We start from the raw sequence: 12510 nt of genomic DNA, 5'->3' as shown, positions 1-12510 counted from the left end.
AGGTAAAAAATAGATACATCTTACTTTGATTACTATCAACAACTTTGAGATTTTATTTTTTGAGAAAAACCTGTCATTCAAATCACTGTTTAGTTTTGAAAGGCTTCTCTTAAATGTCCTTCAGCACCATTGAACATATCACTCTACCACTATTTTGCAAGGCTAGATCTTTATCACATGATGGAAGAATTTCTTGCTGTGTTTAGGCTATGAATAGCATTTGAAAAATTACTCAGTTATAATTATAGACATCACACCTGCCAACTTGCTAGAAAATGAAATCATGTAAAATTTAAAGACAACTGTACAAAGCTTATCAAACAATGAAGAATCAAAACAGTAAATGCTCACTTTTAGTAAACTAAGACTTAATTAGATTTACTGAGAATTAAAATACATAGAATTAAGGGCTGGGGCAGTAGCTTAGTGGCAGAGTGCTTGCCTAGGGTGTGTGAGGCACTGGGTTTGATCCTCAGCAACACATAAAAATAAACAAATAAAATAAAGGCATTCTGCCTATCTATAATTACAAAAATATTTTTTAAAAATACATAGAATTAATGAATTATCCTAGCCTTTAGTTTTATATATATGTTTAGTTTTATATATATGTTTATCAGTTTGTCTATTGAAACAAGTTTAAATTGTTTAATAAACTAATTAGTTAAAACACTAAATGAACACTATTCATTAAATGAATATGTATATTTATTTAATGAATATATATGAAAGTTGATTTGGATAATATAACTCACAAAGGTCACATGATAAATTTTATTTCTCTTTAATATGGTTTAAAAGCTTAGGAAAGGTTGGGAATATAGATCAGTAGTAGGGGGCTCACCTAGCATGTTTGAGGCCCTGGATTCAATACCTAGTGCCCTCCCCCAAAAAGTATAGAAGGTTGTCTTAAGGCAATTTTATAATGTAAGTAATAATTTGTAAATCTAGAAGATCTTTCATTTTTTAATTGAACAACAGAGTAGTGTTTAAGTAAAATATAAAAATATAAATAAAGCTTAAAGTATCTAATTTTTTCCAAAGTAATTCCATATTTCATTGCATTCTATCAAAATTTTCCATAGTTACATAAAAGACATTAAAGACTGAGAAAACAGATAATTCTTGTGTTGCCGAATTTATGATTTTTTTTTCTTAAAAAGTGAAACTTTAAATCTATTTACTTGAAAAGTGTGCCACTAGTTGAGTCTACAAGTAATATATAGACATTTAACAATAAAATGCCAACTGGGAAAATTCAATAAATGGTACCAATAGTTGGCCTACAAAAACTACTAAAATATTGCCAATAAAAAAGCATTTTTTCCCTGGAAAGTGGACAGTGCTGTGTGGCACGTCCCGCACACCAGCCTACCTAACACTTTGCTTCTTGTCTGCATAAAATGAAAGAAGCAGAAAAGCATGGGGGAAAGTAGACTGGACCTTGACTCCCTCACCTCAAATCACCTGAGGAGAAGAACTATTAACTTACATAGAAACTACTAGTTGCCATCTGGTATTCTGGGGTACATTCCCAGATTTTGAAAATTAACCCTGAAAGCCTTAGCACAACACTTCAGATGATGGTACAAAGGGTCTAGCTAACTTGTCTATATCACTCAAGATTAAGAACAGAACAGAAATCTAATCTGAATCAGGGCATGAAAAAGCCTATGTTCCCACCTCATCTAGAGAAAGAGAGTAGTGGTGGTGGAGGTGGGAGGTCCCTCTGTTTCTAAAATTCTATGGTCCTTTTTAAGTCAATTGCTCTGGTAGTAAATTATTTCAATAAAATTATAAAAACCATATATATCATTAAAAAAAAAAAAGCATTTTTACAAACAAGCATCAAGTGGGGCACAGTGGTGCTTGCCTGTAATTCCAGTGACTGAGGAAGCTTAGGCAGGAAGAGGACAAGTTTGAGGCTGGCCTCAGCAATTTATCAAGGCCCTAAGCAACTTAGAGAGACCTTGTCTTGGAGCTGGGAATATAGCTTAGTTGGTAGAGTGCTTGCTTTGCATGCACAAGGCCCTGGGTTCAAACCCCAGTACCATCAAAAAAAAAAAAAAAAAAAAAAGAGAAAAGAAAAAAAAATCTTGGACTGAGGCTGTAGCTCAGTGGTAGAGCACTTGACTAGCTTGTGTGAGGCACTGGGTTTGATTATTATTTATAAATAAATGAATAAAATAAAGGTCCAGTGGTAAAGTGCCCCTGAGTGAAATCTCCTTCATGAAAAAAGATAAAAGTATCTTTTGCCAGGCATGGTGACACATGCCTATAATCCCAGTGAATGGCGAGGCTAAGGCAGGAAGATCTCAAGTTTGAAAACAGCCACAGCAATTTAGTGAGATTCTCAACAACTTAGCAAGACCCTGTGACAAAATTTTAAAAATAAATAAATAAAAAGGACTGGGGATTTTCAGTGGTAGAATGCCCCTAGATTCAAAAAAATAAAAACAAATATCTTTTACAAGATACTTCTTTCTGTATACTAACTTTACCAGTAAAAGTTTCTTTTATAAACACTGGTTTGACTGGGTATAGTAACCAACAAAAACAAAGCCAAACATGAAATATATACTTATATTTCCAGTTCCCTGATGACCTTAGAAATAATCACCAAATATTCTGATGAATCCTCCCAATCTGATTTTCTGAGTATACTTGTCAGTATAATTAAAGCACTAGGTAATTTCTTCAAGGTCAGTTAGTTTCTCTCACCTGATATACTAAATGAAACCTAGAAAAGTGAGGTCAAAGTAAATCCTATTTTCCATTGACTTCCATAAAAAATTTTTAGATATTTTACCATGGTGTGAAAAAACAAACTGAGAAATTCTGACAAAAGAAGCAATTAAAATTGATGGCAAGGCTTGCTTGGTGCTGATGTCCTTCCAACAGCATTTTCATCCTTCCATGTATTTTAAACAATGCTTTCCCCTACTTACCCAGCACCAACTCTGTCCTTCCACAAATTCTGAGATATTTCTCATATTGATGCTTTCTTTCAGTCCATGCTTTTCTACAACCTAAATGTTGTTTTTAAATATGAAAATTCTTTATGATTAATATAAAATCCTAAATAGTGCCTGTCATCAAAATTTTAAGTGATTAAGAATCCTTTACTATATCCAAGATTCTATCAGATAAAATTCCAACAAATCTGTAAGTTGATTGTGTGAATTATTAGTTTATTACCCATTCAAATGGTAAGAAGATGTTTTACTAATTTCTTATGGCTTGCCAAAAGGAAAATAAATATAACTCTAAAACAACCACATCTATTTATAATCCTTTTTCTAAAAGGATTATGGGCAATAAGTGTTAAAGATGAGGAAATAAATTCTTATTAAGATAAACTATCATTTCAGAGGATCTTCAGTGGTATCATGAACAACCCATGACCTTAAAATGAAATTTAATACTCAAGTATTTAACATCCCATCTTTGAACAAAATACACCTCCAGTTTATACACAAAATAAATAACTTTAAAATTAAAAATTTTTCCATGTTAAAAGCACTAACAGGAATAAAATAAATGAATCTTGAAAACTTAAAAAATACATATCCTTGGTTGTAGTGGTGCCCACTTGTAATCCCAGCAATTCAAAAAGCTAAGGTAGGAGAATCGCAAGTTTGAAGCCAGCCTGAACAATTTAGGGAGACCATGTTAAGTAAGAAATAAAAAGGGCTAGGGATGTAGCTCAGTGGTAGATCAACATTGGGATCAGTCCCCCCATTTCCCACAATTCTCCTTGTTAGTTTCAACCTTTCTGAAAGTTCATAACAAAGGAAGAAGACAGGATACACTTAGGTATTATAAAGAGGCAACTGAGGGTAGATAGAACAGATAGTATTCATCCTATCAGCCAGAAGACAAGGAGGAAAAAAAATTCATTCTGTATTTGCCCTCAAACCATTTAGGAAAAAAAAAAAAAAAAAGCCCAGAAAACCTGAGAGTAAATAGTATTTTCCTGAGTTCAAAACAAAGGCTTTCTGAAAAAAAGGGATGGAGTTCTTACTATATCAATAAAAGAAGAAAGGCCAGAAAATAGTGGATATGAAGAGGGAAGTTAGTGTAAATATTGAAAGAGGATTCTTGTATTTGCTATTTTACCTAAGAGTCAGCAGTGTATGTTTGAGATGTACTACCTTAAACTTTTGGCTTTACTGGCTGGCAATAAAAAAGAAATCAAACTTAAACAATCATTAAAAAAAACCCTAAAAAAACAAGTCTGCTTCTAGAATGTTCTTAATATGCTATAAATACTATTTCATAGACCCATTATTAAATGACTTAAATATTCTTCTAACCTAATATAATCAGAATTATAAACCAATGATTCATTATTTTGGAGCAGTTTTAAAGGACACTTCTAACTAGACCTGTTCAAGTGATGGAGGGAAGGGAGAGGAGATGATCATGGCCCTTAGGGGCTGAATACTCATAATCCAAACTAAAAATATAAATGCCTAATTTGCTTGCCAATGACTGGTTTAGGAAAAGACATGGGACCACCATCTTGCTCAATAAAATACTGAGAGGAATTCTGCCAGAGGGTTTCTGGGAAAAACCTTTCTTTCCTGATAGAAACATGGGAAGAAACTCTTTTATTTTTAGCTGAGCCAATAAATTAATCAATCAAACTTGGAATCATGCAATGTCCAGAATTATTATGTGAAATAATAAACTTATTTTGCTAGATCTATAAACTATATATTACACAATTGGATACCAATTAGATACACCAACTTCAAGTACCATACCAACAACTGCAAAAGTGAATCATATCCAGTAATTACAGTTTCATTTCTCCCTGGGAGGGGGTGGGAAGAAATCACTTCACTAAATGAAAGCCTTCCTTACCTCACTTAACAAAGTAACTATTTTTACTTAGTCCAAATTTTCTACCTTAAGCCAAATTGCTTTCAGACAATATTAAATGCTGGTATGAGAAAACTTAGTTTTCCCTCTTCATAGTACAAAAATAAAAATGATTAATGAAGAGTCTTGAAAATGTTATTTAGGATACTCCTTATATCTTTTGATACATATATGCACTCACATTTTTCATCTTAATTTGATAAGCTTCATTGAGACTATTGGTTCACACTGGGCACAGTGGTGCATGCATGTAATCCCAGTGACTTGTGAGGCTGAGCCAGGAGGAATGGAAGTTCAAAGCCAGTCTCAGCCATTTAGTGAGGCCCTAGCAATTTAGTAAGAGACTCTCAAAATAGAGCTGGGGAAGTGGATCAATGGCTAAGCAACCCTAGGTTCAATCCCAGGTACCTCCTTCCATCCCCCACTCCCACCCCCCTGCAAAAAGACTATAATTCACTAGTAGATTATATCATTAAAGTGGGCTTGAGGTCAACACCTCTGTTTCTTTGTTTAGGGTATCAAGAGTATCAAAAAGGCATCCCAGAATAAATATAGCATCCCATGGGAACAGAGGACTTTCCACAATAGAGGGTAACAAACTTACTGATCTTCTAGTTCAAGTACAGTGCCCGGTAGAGAATGGCTCTCAAAAATGTGTTAAGCAGATTTCAATATGCTGTTGGTGTGAAATCAATAAATTAAGAACATGTTTTATAAACAGAATATGTGGTCTCCCAATGTGCCAATTTTTTTTTTTAAAAACAGATTTAGACATTTGGAGTCGAATCCACCCTACCACAACCTTATCATTTCTCCCTCACCACTTATAATCCTTGGAGATGACCTAAAGCAATCACTTAAGGTCCTTCAAGAACAGCTGCAGGAATTGTATATGCACTTCAGTTTTTCTTGCTTTACTAATGAAAGTATTATGGAGTACTACATTTGAATTACTATTTAATTTCCCATGTGAGATTGATGATAAGGTGGGAGCAGTGAGGCAGAGGGTAGACAGGCAAGTAGATGCCAGAGGATGCTGATTATTATGTGACATTCAATAGATTCTCTTCTATTATAAAAGTTTTAGACAGGAAAGTAACACGGCCAGATTTTCATTTAGATAAATGGCTCTGCAGCTATGTGAAGGATAGAAAGGTGGAGAGTGAGTTAGGTTAAGTCTGGAGATGTGAGAGATAATAAAACTACAATAATGATAGTAGGGACAGAAATCCACTGAGCCATTTCTACTCACATATCTCATAGGCAACTTAACCTCAACATGTTTAAAACAGAAGTCATTTTTCTCCTAAATGGACTTCCTGCCACTCTTCTATATCAGGAAATGATTATATTATTCACCAAGTAGTTCAAACTAGAGTCAATCTTGCTTTTATTTTCCTCTTCTAAAACCAGTTAAATACTATATCCTGTGTACACTAACTCCTTGATTATCTCCCCAATTAATTTCCTTTTCCACTTCTTCCACTACATCTAGTCTACCATCATTTTTGCCACAGATCAGTGGAACAACCCTCTAAGTGTTGTGGCACATCCACTCTTGACACTAGAAACCCATCTCCACATTGCTTTCAGATTGATTTTTCTTACACATTATCAATCAGGTCACCACCTTGTTCAGAAGTCTTGAGTGGCTTCTCATTGTTTCCTGGATAAAATCCACAATCCTTAACATGGCCTACAAGCCCTCTGTTATTTGGATCCTACCTAACAATAGCAAGAATACCTAACAATACTGAGTATTTCTTATGTATTAGGCATGGTGTTATGCTTTGCAAGCATAATTTCATTTTATTCTTACAGCAACACTGTAAGGAAAAACTAACATTTCCTCATTTTGCAGATTAGGAAACTGAGTCAAGGAGTGATTATGTAACACCCACATTGTACTGCTAATAAAGTACTGAAACCAGGTCTGACTCCAGAGCATATGCTCTTAAATTTTCACACCCCCCTCAAACAGTCTACTTCAATCATACTGAATCACATTCTGTTCCTAGAATTCATTTGCTCTGAGGCCTTCAAATATACTATTAAGTCCTGATCTGCAGAAAAATCTGATTAATTTATTTAGTCTCTGCTTAAATGTCACTGTCTCAGGAAAGTCTTCCCTTACTATCTAAAATTAATGTTTTCATTTGACTACTTCTTTATGCCCTGTCTTGCCTCAGTAGAATGTCAAAATTGTTACCACTGGTCCTCAATCCTCACCAGGGGTTCAATAAACATTTATTGCATGAATGCATGGATGCATGAATAACGTGGGGGTAGAAACTCCCTAAAATGGAAATTTCATCTACCTAGACTGATGAGAAACAGAAAGAAGGCAAATATAAATTTGTTCATCCACTGGGTATTTATTTAGTAGCTTCCAGTTCCCAGCCAATACTCTTGAGAACTTACAGCTCTCCTGGGGAAGACAAACACACAAACATGTGATTATAGTACAATATAAGTTCCTCTTAGAATAGTGACAGGAATAAAGTACAATAGATGCAGAAATGAAAAATAAGTGTTAAGTCTAGCTGGGCGTAGGGTGTGTGCTTGTAATCCCAGTGACTACTACTACTGAGGCTGAGGTAGGAGGATCCCAAGTTCAAGGCCACCTCAGCAACATAGTAATACCCTGTCTCAAAATAAAAAAATGAAAAGGACTGGGGATCTAGCTCAGTGGTAGAGTACCCTTTAGTCCAACCCTCAGTAGCTCCTCAAATGTGTAAGTTTATGGGAAATCTTCACAGTAAAGAAAATTCTCAAATTCTTTTACAGGTGCAGTGAGTCCTGAAATAAATTTCACATAGTCCATATATTTCATTTGTGAAAAGGGAGAGGAACATGCACTATGCTGGGGCACTTTACCTCTCAGTTCTCATGATAGCCCTATATTCTTATTCCCATTTAACAGATGTGAAAAATGCAAGTTAAAGAAGACCAAGTAACTTGCCCAAGGTTATGGCAATACATTAATAAAGGAGGAGAATTTGAGCCTAGGTGTGATTCTAGTGCCCATTTACTTACATTTATATTGCAATCCTTTGACACAGCACTCCCCAGAGCCTGCTTAATTTTATTTTCAATATAATTCTTAACAAAATTGGTTATCTAGTTTTTCACTATAATATAAAGAAGAGCAAGATGAAAGGACAGGAAGAGACCTAAGTGAAATATACAAACAGCAAGGGAAGGGACAGAAAACTATAAAAATCGGACACACACACAAAAACAAACAAACAAACAAGAAAAAAACATGGACGTGGATTACATAATCCTATACAATACATAATAGTACCTGATGTGCATAGTGAGCCCCTATTTGAAAAGAACAGTTGTCATAGTGACTATAGTATAAGACAGAAAAACTTTTTGTGCTTAAAAGAACAAACTTCAGGTACCCAGAAAATTATTTCTGGTAAAATTAAGTATAAAAATTGTTTACAAAGTTATTTGTGAGAAGAAATATTCCAAGATCTTAGAGTCTTTATTTTATGGATATGAGTTTTCTGTTGCTTTAAATTAAACTCAGGCCAGTATAGAAAAATGATCAGGCTTAGCTTAATGTATATATGCAAGTAAACTACAAATTTTAAAAATTTCTCATTTATGACTTTGAACAACACCTACGGACTAATTTATAGATTGACAAGTACATATAAAGTGTCACTGAAAATTATTTATCTGTAAATATTTCTCTAAAAAAACTAATAAACCTAATAAAAAAGAATAAATTGATTATATAAAAATGGGGGATTATAATATTTTTAATTTTGCTGCACTCACAATTTAAATAGGTATGCATATAAAAAGAAAAACTATTTAAGCAAACACAGAAAAGGTGGTTGAGTAATTTACCATCAAACTGTTTCTACCATATGCCTTCCCTGGGTTCAATTTTTCAACCTGAAGATATTTGCCTCTTTATAGCAATCTTTTATTGTTTTACATAGCCCCCCCTTTAAAAAAAAAAAAAGTTGCTTTGCATTTAGAGAACAAATCCTGGGTTGTTTGTTTGTTTTTTAGAACAAGAAAAAATTGTTCCATCAATTATCTTGAACAAGCTGACTGGGAAACATTTAATATCCTTTATCGTTTTAGAGGCTTTAAATCTCTAAATGTAAAACTTTCCACGTACAACTCTTAACAATATGAAAAGCACACTGGCTACATTTAACACGAAAAGAAACATAAAGAAACGTCTTGCAATTAACTGTAACTTTCATGCTTTTCTTCTAGAAGCAGTGCAGTTTTTGCCTAAAGCTCTGTAGAAAAACAATACATGCTCACTTGTATTTGGAAATCGTTTTTAGTTTATCTTGTTTCACTGTGGCCTCAAATTGATTGTTTTACACAAGTCCCTAAAGTAGAGTTCAATTCATAGTTCCCAATAACCTAATATGTGAATCAAACACAATGTAATTGCCAAGTAAAATCTCATAGTAAAGCGGTACTTATAATGCTCTCCCTTACCTGAACGCTCTTCAGAATAAACTCACTTTTCTCTCTTACATCTTTAAAAGGACACCTCTTAGAAAGCATAAGCAGATGAGCAAGTAGCTTATTCAACCCATCCAAAGAAACAGCATTTAGGAGCCCGGCTTCTGATGAACGATAAGGTGTCTCTTTCACGGAACGAAGACATTCGGTTTTTCTCAAAATGATTTGCCTAATGTTTTCCAGTGCTGTCTCCCTAGTAGTTGAATCTCTACTGCACAGTCCATCCCATCTCACTTCATTCTCTCCTTCAGCCATGACAATCGGAGTTTCTCCTTTGCAGTCTTCAGTTACCTTTCAGCATGCCCCAAAAGCACTTTATATTTTTAAAGTGCGAAATGTAAGAATAAATTCAGGGAAATCGACCCGTCACGAAAACACGTCTGGGTGACATTTGGAAGTAGAAGTGTCTTTTAAGTTGATGCGGTCAATCTATTTACAAGACCGATCACCCTTTCCTTCTACCAAAAAGGGCGGTCTTCTGCTCAGAGATTGGAAAAAAAAAAAAAAAAACAACTTGGAAAGTTGAAATCTTACAGCTCTGGCTTGCAGGACAGGGATTCTCGAATAAGTGTTCTCTGTCTCGCGGAGTCAGCGGATATCCTCACGTTGTAGAGCTGTCAAATCCGTGCTCTGCCCAAAAAGGCTGGTAACAGTTGAACACTCTCCAGCCATTCGGGTTTTTTGTCTGTGCAGCCACCGGTTTCCCCCAGCGTTCCCACCACGCCCCTCCTCCGACACAAGTCCCCGCCCTCCTCAGCTCTACCAGCGCCCCAGCTGCGGGACGGGCGCCGGCAGGGGAGGCTAGCTGAACCCTGGCCCTTAGCCGTGCGGCTCAAGAGTCGGGCGCTCCTGGGGACGGCAGTCTCCAGCAGTCGCTGTCTCGGCGGGCGGCGACAACACAGAGCGTCGCCGGCCCAGTCGGCTGCGGACCCCTTGGAAGACGCCGCTTCTTCTCTTATCCCGGTGCCCTAGCCCGCCGCCGCCGCCAAGCCAGAGGGCACAGAACAGCCGCGGGAATCCTCAAGCACCGGGCAGGGCGGTGGAGTTGGCAGAGCTGCAGGGCCTGAGGCACAGAGCCCGCCCCTTTGCCCAGCCCCATCGGTGAGATCGGCCCAGAGGGCGGGAGCAAGGAGGGGAGATGGGGTCCTTACCCCCCAGCCCCTCCCCTTTCTCCGCCCGGCACAAACCCGGAGCCGCCCCGGCCCCAGCGCCTTCTTCCCCGCCCAGGCAGACGCGACCCGCCGAGGCAAAGCCATTGGAAAAAGCCCCGCCCTCTAGCAGGCTACCTTCAGACCCCCAGTCCACTGAGCTCGGCCGCCGACCGCTGCGGGTTACTACGCATGCGCGATTGCGTGTAGGGCGCGTGCACCCTCAAAGGCACACTGCTTGTTCTGGCAATTGCTTTTCGTTCCCAGGCGTTTGGAGTAGCTGGTCTGGAGAAGGGGAAGGGAAAATAAGAAATAGGGTACACTGAGAATTTATTACGCGGGACAAGTGCGTCAAATAAAAGCACTACAGCACCTATTGGAGAAACTGAAACTAAATTTAAGAATAGCCTAAAAAATAGTGTCAGCCTCTTTATTATACCGAACCAGATTTAAATAGGCAGGGCGTCTTCGCATTGACTGCTGGGAAACGCAGTTTTGATGCTGCCGGCGCGTTCTGTTTACGACAGAAACTACAACTCCCAGGGGCCATCGCGACGTTGTGTGTAGCTGCTTGCCAACCAACGGTTCGAGAGGACGGAATTAACCGAGAGCGGGCGTCTGGTAAGCACTGTAGGTTCGGCCTTCACCTTTCCTTTGATAGAATTTTCCTTCTTCTACTTCCTCTAAGGTTTTGGAGATGAAGCCATCTAGGTAGGGTTGCCGCCTTTACTCTAGAGACTTTCCATTGACCTGCGTGGTTGCGGTGAGGCCAGGATTTGGGGATTTTGATCCCAAGGGTCGGTGGGAGCGACCCAAGTAAGGCCAGGCTAGAAGGATGCTGTGGGAACAGGTGAAGTGCTTCGCTCTGCTGCCTCTGGTTCCGCCTTTTCAGGAGCAGGATTGTTTAGGGATCACTGTGCATTTTGCACCTTTGTTTTCCTTTGAGTGGAGGAATGTTCTGTGCTTTATTTGCTCGGTCAAATGAAATCCCAAGCAGCGCTTTGAAAGCAAATTGTCACCCGTTTTGTATGAGACTAAAGGGCAAAGGACTCCCAGTACTCCTAAATGTAAATTCTTGCAGGATTAAAAAAAAATGAAATTTACTTTAAGATATACATGACAATAGAGTGAATTTTGACATATTACTCATACATGAAGTACAGCTTATTCTAATTCTCGTGGTTTTGCATGATGTGCAGTTTCACTGTTGGTGTATTCATATATGAACATAGAAAAGTTATGTCAGATTCATTCCACTGTTCCTCCTGTTGCAGGCTTTAAGGATGCTATATGACAAGAAAAATAAAAACCTTACTAATATACCCCAAATTTATTATCTTCAAGCAATTCAATCATTTCTATTTCTCTCTCTAAAATTTCTTTTTGTTTTTAAAAGTCATTCTTGAGAAAATTCAGGTTTGAAAGGCCATCAGTGGACTGATAACCACATTAGCTTTTAATTCTTCACATGGCAGAATAGGTGCATTTCTAAAAATGTAAAGTTACTATTATTCAACAGTGAAAAAGACTCAGTCTTAACTTAATCAATGCTTAAATATACAATTACAGTACTGTTTGATATTGCTGGAATGACTACAAGGAAATAGCTTAGCCCACCTTGGAGAGTCAGGGAAATCTTCATCTCAGGTTCGGTCTGCAGGAGCCTCCTCCGAGATAAGGAATTTGTTGTTGCCTGGGGGGTGGCTTTCTGGGGATAACTTCCACTCATCACAAGATGTTTATCTATCAGACCTGCTATTCCTAGAATCCAAGGTGACTCAGAGCATGGGAGAAGGACATGAAATGAAGGCAGAGATGCCTAGTCTTTAATCCAGCTTTTGGTCACCCATAGGACATTTGCAGGCAAAGGTGAAAAGTCGGGTAAGTCCTTGTTACAGCCTGAGCAACTAGAAGGAAGGAATTGCCATTTATTGTTATGGGATAGTATGCATATTTGTTTAAGGGG

At 37.5% G+C, this 12510-nt stretch overlaps 2 protein-coding genes across 12 annotated transcripts in view; one reads left to right on the top strand and one right to left on the bottom strand.

The window, feature by feature from the left end:
* Positions 1-10185, bottom strand: part of Sesn1 (sestrin 1) — a 105497-nt gene extending 95312 nt beyond the window's left edge. For both annotated transcript variants that reach the window (XM_046430254.2, XM_046430265.2), the window contains exon 1: positions 9370-10185. In XM_046430254.2, the coding sequence (XP_046286210.1) occupies positions 9370-9651 (282 nt within the window). In that variant the 5' untranslated portion in view covers positions 9652-10185. The remainder of the gene's footprint in view (positions 1-9369) is intronic.
* A 76-nt stretch (positions 10186-10261) lies between these two features.
* The window catches only part of Cep57l1 (centrosomal protein 57 like 1), a 235012-nt gene continuing 232763 nt past the window's right edge, over positions 10262-12510 (top strand). For 5 of the 10 annotated variants that reach the window (XM_058575138.1, XM_058575141.1, XM_058575121.1 and 2 more), the window contains exon 1: positions 11181-12425. The gene's annotated coding sequence lies outside the window, so the exon portion shown is untranslated. The other 5 variants (XM_058575145.1, XM_058575133.1, XM_058575144.1 and 2 more) reach the window with 2 other exon arrangements.

The sequence above is a fragment of the Marmota monax genome, unplaced genomic scaffold (assembly GCF_021218885.2).
Source record: "Marmota monax isolate L192 unplaced genomic scaffold, Marmota_monax_Labrador192_F-V1.1 WCK01_AAM20220418_F8-fsc00013, whole genome shotgun sequence".
NCBI classification, from domain to species: domain Eukaryota; kingdom Metazoa; phylum Chordata; class Mammalia; order Rodentia; family Sciuridae; genus Marmota; species Marmota monax.
This window is presented reverse-complemented; position numbering and strand designations above follow the sequence as displayed.